The 12,527-nt window shown below is 41.1% G+C and overlaps 1 protein-coding gene across 1 annotated transcript in view; it reads left to right on the forward strand.

Moving 5' to 3' along the window:
• The first annotated feature begins 244 nt into the window (after positions 1 to 244).
• The window catches only part of SPTLC3 (serine palmitoyltransferase long chain base subunit 3), an 87,728-nt gene continuing 75,445 nt past the window's right edge, over positions 245 to 12,527 (forward strand). The window contains exon 1 of the mRNA XM_062573505.1: positions 245 to 355. Within this exon, the coding sequence (XP_062429489.1) occupies positions 245 to 355 (111 nt within the window). The remainder of the gene's footprint in view (positions 356 to 12,527) is intronic.

Here is a 12,527-nt window from a genome sequence, read left to right on the forward strand (position 1 = left end):
CCCTCCTGCTACGTATTTAGTATTTTAGCTTGCTGGAGCTGAAGGTGTATGAAAGAAACAGTTTTAAGTTTCTAAGATATTGCAAAAGATAGTTCCTCATCTCATCCTGGAAAATCCTGACAGACCAGTTGGATACCTTTCAGGCCTTAACTCAGAACTTTATCTGCTCATCCCACTGTCTTTTTTTTACAGTAGAAAGATCTGAGACACCCTTAAGAACGGAGAATCTGACTAATTTAAACAGATGGCTAATCCCAGTGCTGTCTGCAATGGACATCTACATCATCATCAGAAACAGAATAATCTCCTAAAAAGTGGAATCTCTAACAAAAATGGAATTACAAACAGAATTAAGGTAAGATTTAATTGTTTACCCTAATTTGCCTCTATATTGAAATCAATTAGGCAGTTACAACATGACTTACTAAACTAACTTTATGGAGGTCTTAGTGTTCATAAAACAGGTGGTACAGTGTTGCCTTATATGTTAAGTTTTATCATCTTGGGAACCTGATCCTGCACTGTTTCTATCATCCTGAACTCCAGAGAGAGCTGTGGGTGCTTGAGCAATGTATTGGCGGTTTTGTGAACTAAGTAGCCTCTAGTTCATATCAAACACAACAAGCACGTGCACTCTGCAAGGTAGTAGCTTCCTTTTAAAGCCTAACCAATAGTGGAGTTGATTCTGCAATGTGTGAATCTCTAGTGGAAAGCTGTTTTATCAACTTAAAGTGTGTGTTGAGTGGTTTTTAAAGTATGACTTACCACTGCTGTACGAGTATGACCAAAAAAATGCAGGCAGGAGAAGCTGTCCTTTCCTAATGTTTACCTTACTGAAAGGTTGGCTTAATACCTACTTTACTGATGCCTGCTCACCAGTCTTAGCAACTTATCCTCTACACTGCCAGCATCTGTAGCGCTTAAAATCTGAGTCAGCTCACTTACTGTTTTTTTTCAAGCTCTTCTCTTTGAAACCAACACTTTATGTCAACGTTCTGTGGAATAGTTGGCATGTAGCACCTCAAAAATGAACCACAAAACCAAAGGTATTCTTTTGACAAAAGAGCTCAGATTTTAAATTTAGACTGCCTGCAATACCTGTTCCAGTTGGGAACGTACTGTCCACATTAAAGTGTCCTAATTATGAATTCTGGTATGTCTATTAGTGGAAGATCTTGGTGTGAGTAGCAGAAGACTGGCTTTAAAGCCCAGTGTGAAGGTGAGGAGAATGGGGAGCTTGGCTGTTGAGCCTAAGTGGTCACTAGACACCTTAGCATCTCTGTCCTGTCCCTGCCAAAAGCTTTAGACAATGAGTGTGGCTAGGCTCCCCGGTTTTACAATCAAACTGCTATCTTGTCTCTTTTTCAAATGGGGATCTCATGCACCTAGCACTCTAATGAAGGCACACCTAGTGTGAAGTTAATGATTGTCTGGCTTTAGGTGTCTCCCTTGGTTTGGGTGTTTCCTGATCACTGGCTTTTGTAGGATGAGGAAAGCAAGAAAGGTTGTGCAATGATGGAAAAGGCCTTTCTTGGGATTTGCTCCCAGGAATTCTAATCTAACATCTTTTTATTTACTACGTCTATCTCCCCATAATTTTATATGTTGCAGTCATGGCCACTATGATGCCTGAAACATACACTTTCAGTATGAGTAGCAAATTTCAAGGAGAAAGCCTTGCCATTCAGACATTGTTAAGCTGTAACAAATACGTTTTGAAAGCAGCAAACTCCAAGAATGGATTAGTTTGCTTTTCTGGACAAGTCTTTTCTATTAAGTAGGAAATTCAAAGAAAAATATTCCTGAGTGTGAGGAAAAAGGAAGTAAAGCCTAGACTAAAAGCAGGGGGAAAACATGAAGGAAATATACTAATAGATGCACCTGCTAGATTAGCAAATTGTTATGAGTACCATATGGTTGGAGGAGAAGAGGTTTTACCCTGCCGTGTGCCATGGGAGGGAAGCGGTGAAATGACTGGTAAATACCGCTCCCAGCCGAGGAAGTGATGTTTCAGCCGTGTTCAGCAGGCTTATCAAAGGCAGGTTTGGTAAGTCTGTGCTGGTGCTGCGTTCAGAATCACAGACCATTTCCCCTCTCTCCTGCTTCAAATGCAGATTGGGAAAGAAGGAAACAATAACAGACGGGAGTCCTGTACAAAGCAGGAATCTCATTCCCAGTAGGAATCTACCCGTTCCTGTCTGGTCTGTTTCCCCACCCCATCCGCCTCGCCCTGTTCGTGCCTTGGCTCCATCCTGTTTTACAGAAATAGGTACTGTTCCTTCGCACCCGGTCTGTTTGCATGGCTTGTTGCTGCACAGGTGGAACATCACACAGTATTCCCGGGGGTTTATATTCACAGCGCCTCACTGAGGTGTTCTCCCCGTTTTACAGCTGGGATCTGAAGCGCAGGAAAAATGGCAGCTGCGTGCACAAGGAAGCCTGTGCGGGAGCCAGAGCCAGGTTTGTCGTGATTCCAGTCATCCTCCCTTTCCCTCTTCTGTTCTTTCTCCACCTTCCCGCAGTTTTCCCTTGCACCCAGCCACACACAAACATGCACGCATACAGATACTTTGCTGCCTATTAAGTAAATTAACTCATCCTTAAACACCTTACATAGGATAAGAATCATCATGCCAGGATGCTCAGGGGACACGGCTGATGATACTGGCTCTAGCGCTTGAGACCTGCAGCAGTTCTGGAAGTCTTAGGCTTAATTACAGCTCTGTTACCTGGCGGGGAAGGCTGGAGAGGGAGGTGCCCTGGTGAGAGAGGCAACTGATGGTGCAGAGGCTGCAGTGAGGGCATGGCACAGTGAAGGCTCCTAAGCCAGGAATATGTAGCAATAGTTACTACACACAATTGACTGACTGGAACATCAGGCTTTGCAGAAATTAGCTCCATAAATCTCTTTTCTAGGGAGCCTGCATGAAGCACTGGCTTTGGAAATGCTGGCTTTGGAAACTTGCTCAGGAACAACGTATTTTGCATCCTAATTGTGTAGGAACATTTGTATATGTATGTGCATGGCAGAAAGAGAGAAACTATTCTGATACAGCAAAATCTCAGAACAAAGGATTTTGTTTAATGGATTGGGGAGTGTAATTAGGGATGATCAAATGCAAGGGAGAAGGGAGGCTCTCCCTACTTCTAGCAATCTGTGGCATGCTACTTACAGGAGAGGAGGGCAGGAGAAGAGGTAGCTGGATGATAAAGAAGCAGAAAAGCGTGAGTGATAAAGAAGCAGAAAAGCATTCTGTCAGAAGAGATGCTGTTGCTTTGGGGGAAGCCACGCCGCTTTGATGGCATGGGACTGTTGTTTGAATAGCTTCTGTGATTTTAAGTCTGACTCACTCGGTCATAGTTGGTAATATAGACTTCCATGTAATAGCGAACAGCAGGCCTGACCACATCCCCCTCCTTGGAAGGTGGAGCATAGCGAGACCCAGACTTTGGAAGGTGGATCGTGGACCATCAGTTCCCTCTCATGTGTTCGTAACACAGACAGATGTTTTATATTCTTCCAGGTCCGTAGCCTGACATTGTCCTTATCCAAAGCACAATTCAGTAATTAATCTATTTAATTATCTAATTGAAGTAGCCAGAAGGAGGTTGTGACTCTCTTTTATTATTATTTTTAACTATTTTTTGTTTATTGGGTGTCATTTGCAGGAGATATTGTACATCAAAACTATAGATATATTTGTCCAAAGGGAACTTTTTTCCTACAATACCTACACAGCAGTTTTATTTCTTTGATAAATCATTTCCTTGGGTGCCTTACAGAGCCTAATTCTTTTCGTCTTCAAAAAGGATAGTATAAAACTGATCCTAAATCTTTTTTCTTTCTTTTTTTTTTCTGTTCTACACTGAGAATGGCAGTAGCCTGGAAGAAGCTTGCAGGGAATACACTAAAGACTCTTCCAGAGCTTTTGAGCTCCTTTTTGAAAGCAGAAAAGATGTAAATTGGAACCACATAGAGCCCAGCAGCATAATATCAAGTACAGTAACCTCTTCCCTATTCCCCCCCCCCCCCCCCCCCCCGCCCTTACTTTGGTAGCCAGAAGATGTCAGAGCCTTCTGACATTTGGGGCTCTAAAATTCAGAAGCTGATTATGTTTACACCCTGTCCTGTGATGTCTGGTCCTCCAAACGGTAACAGTCTACTATTGATTCAGTCCTCCAGCAGCCAGACTCGGTCCTTTCCATGCTTATGGCTCCACTTCTTCCCTTCTTTCCTTTCTGCACTACAGTGTCACTCCCCGAAGGAAGATTTAAAGAAAACATTATTTAGATTTTTTTTTTTTAATAAGAGTCATAAGAGGAAAATGTCATTTAACTGTTCTCATGGGAATAATTCCCCTATATGTGGTAAATGCACTCTGTGGTTGCTTTGTGTTCTGTTCTCTCAAATATAGTATTTACTTTATGCACTTTTGCAGTAGTTGTGTAACTGGGGCATTTTGGATGTAAACTCAAGATAAACACTAGTAGTCCTCTATAGAAAAGCAAGCTAAAACCTGCAATTAGAAGAATAGTGTAAGGAATATTGATAGGAGAAGAGAAAAGAGGGGGCGGGGGGGGGTTAAGGCTGATAGACCACAGCTTTTCCAAATGTTTGCAGCCTCAACTCTGCAGTGTTAACGATCTACTAACAGACTCATTTCTTCTGAAATTTCTTCATTTTTGTACATTGCTGTGGGTAAAAACAAAGTGAAAAAGGCCTTTATTAGCCCCAGCCTGAACCTGTTCCATTGTGCACGTGTTAGTGGAAAGCGCAACCCCTGTGCTCTCTACAGGTTTCATAGCTGTAGTGACAGCTGAAGGATATTGAGTCTGACACCCAGTCTGATTTCTCTACCAATTACCAGTACTTTCACCTCAGCTGCACCACAGGCATGACCTCCTCCTACTCAGTTCCAGCGTGCTCTTTGGTTTCGAGCCTCAGAAATTCATTGCCTTGCACCAGTTACTAATCACAGGCTTCAGATTCACACCCTTCTTCCCGCCATCTATCCTGCTGTGTGCTGAATTCGATGCATTGGAATCAGGAAATCAAAGAAAGTTTCCAGTAGAACTACAGTCACAGGTAACACCTGGAAATCTCTAAATTCAGATAATTTATTTTTTGGAAGTTTTGGCCCTCACAAAGAGAGCATGTTATGATTTGTTTTGGCTTGTAAGGCCTAAGAAACAAGAAGAAAGCAAATGATAGTCAGTGGGGCAAAGGAGCTCAATAAGGATGTCGGATCTTTAAGGACAAGGTCCTTTAAGCTAAACCGTACACCATCTCCCTACTCATTAAAAAGAGTAAACATATCAGGGAACTGGCTTAGCTAACCAGGGAACTCATGATTGACTTCCAGTGCACAAAGGCAGTATACAAGAGATAGAAACGCGAATTTGGAAACATTGTATAGGCATGAGGGTTAGTGCTAGGAAAACTGAAACTTACCTATATCTGATGCTTAAAAGGGACCTCAAGCACAACAAAAAGAGCTTTTAGTGCTACATTAGTAGTAAATGAATAAACAAGGAAAATGGGGCCCATTGCTGAATGGGCTGGGTGAATTAGTGACAGTGGGCATAGGCAAGGCTGAGGTACCTGATGCCTTCTTCGCCCTAGACCTGCAAGATCTCCCAAGCCTTTGTGGGTTTGGAACCCACATCAGATTCAAGGAGCATAGAAGCTTCCAGTAGTGGAAGGAGGTTGAGTTAGGGGTCTCTTGAGTAATCTTAAGCCATAAAAATATATGGGACCAGAAGGAATGCATCCAAGGGTGCTGAGAGAGCTGGCTGATATCGTAGTGATGTCATTCTCTATCATCTCTGACAGGATATCAAGAAAAGTCCTTGATGACTGAAGAAAGGCAAATGTTGCACCTGTCTTCAGAAGGTGGATCATTTCTAGCAAAAATTGTTTTAGGGAACATAAAAAGGTGATAGAAATAGCAAGCATGGATTTACCGAAAGTAAATCATGTTTGACTGACTGATTTTTTTTTATGAGGAAGTGACTAGATCTGTGAATGGGAGATGTCATCCACCTCCTTTTCAGCAATACAAACCTTGTGTGCTAGTTGTGACATTACGGTCTAGATGGATGGACTACTCTATGGGTTAATAACTGGCTGGATCATCAGGCTCAGAGTAATGGTTAATGGTTCACACTTTGCCTGAAAGCTAGTTACAAGTTGAGTTACTTGGGAGTCTATACTGGGACGTATCCTGCTTAATATCTGTCAATAACCCAGAGGAAGAAACAGAACGCACCTTCACCAAGTGTGCAAACATCACCAAACTGGAGGGATAGTCAATTTGCTTGAGGACAAGTGCACCATTCAGGGGAGATCTAGACAATCTGAGGGAACAGGTCAACAAGATCATCATGCAATTCAACAAGTACGAATGCAGAGTCATGCATCTGGAACAGACTAACCCCTGCTTTGGTGCAGCCTGGGGATTGACTGTCTGGGAAGCAGCTTTACTGAAAAGGCCCTGGGGGTCCTGGTGGAGAATCAGCTTAACGTGAACCAGTAGTGCAGCTTGGCCGTGATGACAGCTAACAGCATCCTGGGCACTGTTAACAGGACCATAGCCAGTATAGTGATCTCTCTTTACTTGGCACTTAGATGACAGCTTGAATATCGTATAAGGTTTTGGGGCCCTCATGCAAGATGTCAATAAACAAGTGAATCCAGTGGAGACCCCCTAGGATGGTCAGGGGGCTGGAACATTTGCCATGTGAGCAGAGGCTGGAGGATCTAAGCTTGTTCAGTTGGAGAAGAGACTGTTTCAGAGGGACCTAACAGCTGCCACCCAATACCTTCAGTAAGGAAGGCTTTTTACTGAAGTGCATAGCCAAAGAATGAGGGACAGTGATCGTAAAACAAGGCAAGAAAGGTTTCGTATATGGGGAAAAAAAATGTGAAGATACGGATAATTGAGCACTAAGACAGGTTACTCAAGCTGTGGCACCTCCATTCTTGGAGGTTTTCAGTACCCAACTGAGCCAAACCCTGACCACCCTGATGTGAATTCAGTGTTGACCTGCCTTTGGGAAGGGAGTTGGACTAGAGACCCTTCAAAGACCCTTCCAGCCTAAGCAAGTCTGTGATTCTTTAACATAAAAAGGTAGCATTTCTCTGGTAAGAATTAGTTGCAATGACTCTGAAAATGAACAGAATTGATACCAAATTTCAGTGGGGCCTCTTCAGGTAATTACCTGGTAAGATAGTTATGCATATAAGCTATACCTGCCATTCAGACTTCTGATGCTGCATGGGCACAGCATGGAAGATCATCATTCAGTGTCCAATATCAGAGGAGCTGCCAGCACAAAAATCAGAGAGGAAATCTCATTTAGTTTTTCCAGTCTCATCCACAATGCCAGTGGACTTTCAATCTCCATCTTTTAGCAAGCTTCTGTCAAATGGAGGTTTTTCAGAGGCTGAAGTCTTGCTCAGCTTTGATAATGCCTTCAAAAGAACAGTAAAAGAACTCATCCTTTCTACAGAATTGCAAGCCTTTCCTCCAAAGAGTAAATGCATTGAACTTGCTCAGGAAAAGCACTATGTATATTTTTTTAGTCTAGGGAAAACAAAAATGTGAGTTTTCTCCTATCCTCATTTATTTAACCAAACTTTAAAAATATCAGCCTGAGGCAGATAGTTGGTCTGGATTATGTCAATCAGAAAGGTTAAATCTGTGGAAGCATTTACAACCTTTACTATGTCTGTGTCTAAAGTGAAGGGCTAGTGAGAGCTTCCATGATTCTGGGTTATGTTTTGTTAGTATTATAAATAGGAGAACAGTATTATAAACAGTAGCATGTGCTTCTCTGGAGAGTGCCTATGTGCCTGATTACCTTCATACTCTATAAAATAAAAAAATATATATAATATTAAGTATTATAAAATATTAGTGCTATCTCCCAGATGGTTTTTTAAGGACGTTCTTAAGTTTTGTCTGCAAATTGATATATTCTTCTGGAGCTCTTTTCACAGCCTGTATGTGCTGAATTCCTGGATCTGGACTGTATTTGCACCTTGAGTAAAGGATGAAGTTTTTCACAGCCACTTTTGTGCTGTACTGCGCTTATTGTGCAGTAGAAATAATTAGTGAAAGAAGCCATGAAGTGGCTGGTCCCGTTGCCTTCCTGTTTATCCAACATATAAAGTATCTTCAGCATGAGAACTAATCCACCTTTGAAAGCAATTTAGCCACCCATACCTTTTTAGCCACCTAAATTTTGCCTTAGGTGGCAAGGTAACATTTTTGTTTGTTTGTTTTTGTTTGTTTGTTTTTAAGGTGGCTGCATTCCATTGCAGAAGCAAGTTCATGAACGTAACAGACAAAATTATAAGATAATGGTTGTTTAGGGACTGTTTACATCTCTATAAACCAGATTTTACTAGAAAAATGGTTAATACCATGCTGCCTCTCACAGCCTGCAGTTTGCAAGAGTGCAGTGGTGATTCAAATTCTGTTTTATAGGATATTGGAAAACCATACAGAGCCTTTAGTTTCTTATAGTGTGAAAGTGCATTTCTGCTGTCAACAGAAGTATGAACTCTCTCATGGATTAATAATTTTTAATGTATTTTTAAAGAAAGTTAACTTATTTTACTGTAGCTAAGGTTGTGGCATGACACAGCAAAAGAGGAAATGACCAGTGGCTCACCCAGAGAATTTCTCCTATTTCTGGCATCTAATTTTTCTACAGAAAGCAATTTTAGAAGTTCTTGTGAGGCCATTCTGTAAGAGAGTTGTTGTTGTGGGCCAGATGTTGAGTTGGGAGGACAAATATTGTGATTTAAAGAGCAGAGTAGGGAACAGAAACCACAAGTGTGGTATGCCAGACCCAAAAGAAGCAGAAGATTTTTCTACTTTAGGATATATTAATCCTACCAGGTACCTAGAGGATTTAGCAAGATGTCTTTTAGTAGTGACCCAGGAGGTGAAGAGCTGAATTCCCAGAGCAGATGCCATCTATGCACACCCATGTCTTCAGCTCAAGGTAATGCTTAATGTGTTCTGGCCAAGTGATTCTCTCCATCCCTTGCTCAGACAAAGACCTCATTTGTCTCTTTGTAACAATGCCAGTTTGAAAGTGGCCAATATCCATGTTAGGTGCAGTCTGAGACTGAAGTTGCTCCTGCTGGAGCTAATCTCTCAAACTCAAGGTGTTTTGGGTTCTTGGGAGAGCATCCAGTGTAGATGTAAGACAGCAGTATTCTTCTGATCATCTCTAAGTTATGCAGCTGTATAGTTGCCTTTGTTCATTTGGCCAGGCACAGGCTTTGGCATGTGCTCCATCATTTACTGTCTTCCACAAAACCTATTTTTCCCCTCAGCCTACCAAGAAGTGAAGGCTTATTCACTTGGTAATGTGGAAAGACAAAATTGTGGTGAGGAACTGGAACTCACAGCCATTACAGCTGACATCATGCTGCAGGGTGCTTCCTCCAGGAACTTCCATTTGAGTTTCTGCTTTCCTGCCACTCCTGATGATTCATGTGGTCTGAAGAGCTGCCATACATCCTTCTCTGTGACTCACACGTAGCTATCTGAAACTTCAGCCTGGCTGATCTTGCAGTTGCAAAATTGTCAGCCTACACATTGAGGTGTAGCAGCCATTTCTGTGTTCTTGGGCTTCATGAGGTTATTCTGCAAGAGAGTGCCTTGATCTGTCCCTATATTCAATTTCTGGTTTGCTCCTTGTGCCTGCAGAAATCATTGTCTTCTGAAATGAATATTTCTCTCTCTGTGGCCCCCGTACGTTACACTTTTTGAAAGTTACTGGAATCAAAAAGTCAAACACACGGTTGTTGGGGGTGTCTGTAGAGTTCGCTCAGCCTGTTGCTTGTAAGGGGCAGAATACAGATACTTCCATCATCTGCCTGTACAGATCATGGCATGGACTGCAGAGTCCTCTGCAGCATGCTGCCATATGTCCATAACTGCAGTGATTTAGACAGGGACCCTGGAGGCTAACTTCAGAGATAAATGAAATTGAGTGAGTGTTTGTCAGATTGTACCTTGTTGTCAGCTGCTCCATGAAAGAATCTCAACCCCATGACTTGATCAGGCACATCTTCTCAGACCACCAGCTGGTCCGTCTCTCTGTTAAAACTTCAAGTACTACACAGATATCAGCACTAAACTAGAAAATGATTCACAGGCTCAACTCAAAATTTTGCTTAAGGTATTTTTTTGTTACAGTTAAGCTAAGCTGAGCCTTACTCAGCATTTCATGGTCCAAGAAAGAATTTAAAAATCAGTGAACTTTCTCAGCTTTTTAAGATGGTATGCAAGTAAGTTCATCTAATTTCAGCTTTCGAACTTTGTCTTTTGGCATTAGGCATGCTCAAAGGGAAACTTTTTCCTTTTTTTTCTTTTTTTTTTTTTTTTTTTTTTTTTTAATTGGTCTCTGGCACAAAACTGTATGTCTGTATATCTGTCTATTCCTCATATAAGGCATTGCTCTCCTGTGTTGTCATCAAATTTTTTCCTTGCATAACTGTTATAAAAGCAACATTTCTGCTTGCATATGTGGGTGGTAAGATTGCTTGGGAGGTTCTGGCAAGTATTAGGGAGTGTTAATCCCCAAGGGGCAAACATTGTTGTTTGGTTTGGGTTTATTTTTATGAGGGGAACGAGGGAGTATTTTAATTGTAAAGGAAATAAGTCTCTTCAAACTGTGTTTTGATCCATCTTCCACCCCTTTTTCTCTTCTTTAATCGTAATAGCCCCTCACCTGCTGGTAATCATCTTCAATTTATTTTCACTTGCTTACGATTATATAAGAACTAACAGTTTTATTTTTATAAACCTTTACATATTGCATTGGTGCTTCTCAGTGAATATGTAATGGGTGTTACAAAGTAGATTCTGCTTTGCGTGTACAGTCAGGTTGAGAAATGTAAATGTGCAGGTTGAGAAACGTAAAATTATTTTATAAAATAATGTAGAGAGAATGCCACATGAGTGGAGTTTCCCTGTTAGTCATTTCTGGCTTTTAGAAAGTTTCTTAACAGTGTCTCTTCAAGTTGAACTCAGACCTTTGTTTCTAAAATATAATGCATATTAATAATCAAGCAGGAATAAGTAAAGATTTCAAAACAAAAATGAGTGTTTGCCAAAGCCTACACTTTTAAAGATAAGTGTTATCCTTTTTGCTCACCTGTTTCATTCTGAGACAATCGTGCTGTTGATAAAAACTGTGCCTAACTGTTTGATCTTAAAATCTACATGTTTTCATGGAATAGAAAGTTTATCAATTCTGTAATCTCTCTTTCAGAGAAGAATAAAATATGTATTAATGGAACTGATAACTTCGTGTACAATAGTATGAAATGTTGGTTAAGCTTTGTGCACTAGTAAGAGTTTGCAAAGTAATTATGAGCTAGCTCATGTCTTGAGACAGGAGCCCTGTGTTTCAGAAACTCATGAGTAGCTGTGATAAAATTCAGGTTCATCTTAGGTTAAACTTTTTGTACCAAAAGAGGTGTAATTTACAGCATCCGTGAAAAGGATGCAGTTTACTTCTCAGTGTTTGCACCTCTAGATAGACTTTTTAAGAGTGAGGGATGGGATAATAGGAGCTATGAATTGTCTTGTAACATAAAGCGGGAAGCAACAACAGCTCTACTGCATGCAGAAGAACCAGATCCAAAATCTATCAAATCCAAACTGTGTTCTTCAGCTATTCTGTAGCCTGATTTTTTTTTTAAGTGAATTAATTGAATTCAGTGGCAGCTGTATGTATGTGGTTTCTCTGAAAACAAGACCATTACAGAGTAGCACTAACTAGCAGATAGAAATTAATTGGCCTCCTCGCATCTTGTTGACCAGTGACAGAGAAATAAAATTCTGCAAATGATGACTCTTTAACTTGAGATATACAGGATCAAGAAGGGCTGAAAGGAGTATGTACTTTTCTTGTATGTCTAATCCTGAGGAAGGGGTAGGTGAGCAGGCAAATCCCAAATCTCTGGCCTTTGAGTAACACTGCTCAGTGTGGAAACCTAGCAGGGGGCTTCTAGTTACAGCAGCAGTTTTCAATGTAAAGTGATGCTTACAAGTTCCTTCCATCTCCCTCCTCATACAACGTCTTCCCAAGCACACAGGTTCAGCTGTCCATTTCCAGCAAGCTTCCCTTTGCACTTCCTCAGTGTCTCAACTCTTCCTAGACTTCTGTTCTGACAGAAGTCTCTTTTCCAGACCTTATTTTGTATAAAAGAAGGCCTGACCATCATCTCTTTCAGCTGAGAAGGGAATCGGCGTGTTTTTTTTTTTGCATCAGAGATCCATCTCTGGAAGTGATACAAGCATGCGTGTCACCAAAACACTTTTGTTGTTAGTAACTAACAAAACAGTCAAAGCATTACCAAGCACGACAGATCAAAAATGGAGCTCTGTCACTTGATTCTCCTCCCTGCCCCAAACTAACTGATACTTTTGAAAAGGTAGGCATGAACTTCTCTATGCCTTCAGCATAACATGTTTAAATCAAGCAAAATCATAAGG

The sequence above is a fragment of the Rhea pennata genome, chromosome 3 (genome assembly GCF_028389875.1).
Source record: "Rhea pennata isolate bPtePen1 chromosome 3, bPtePen1.pri, whole genome shotgun sequence".
Classification (NCBI taxonomy): domain Eukaryota; kingdom Metazoa; phylum Chordata; class Aves; order Rheiformes; family Rheidae; genus Rhea; species Rhea pennata.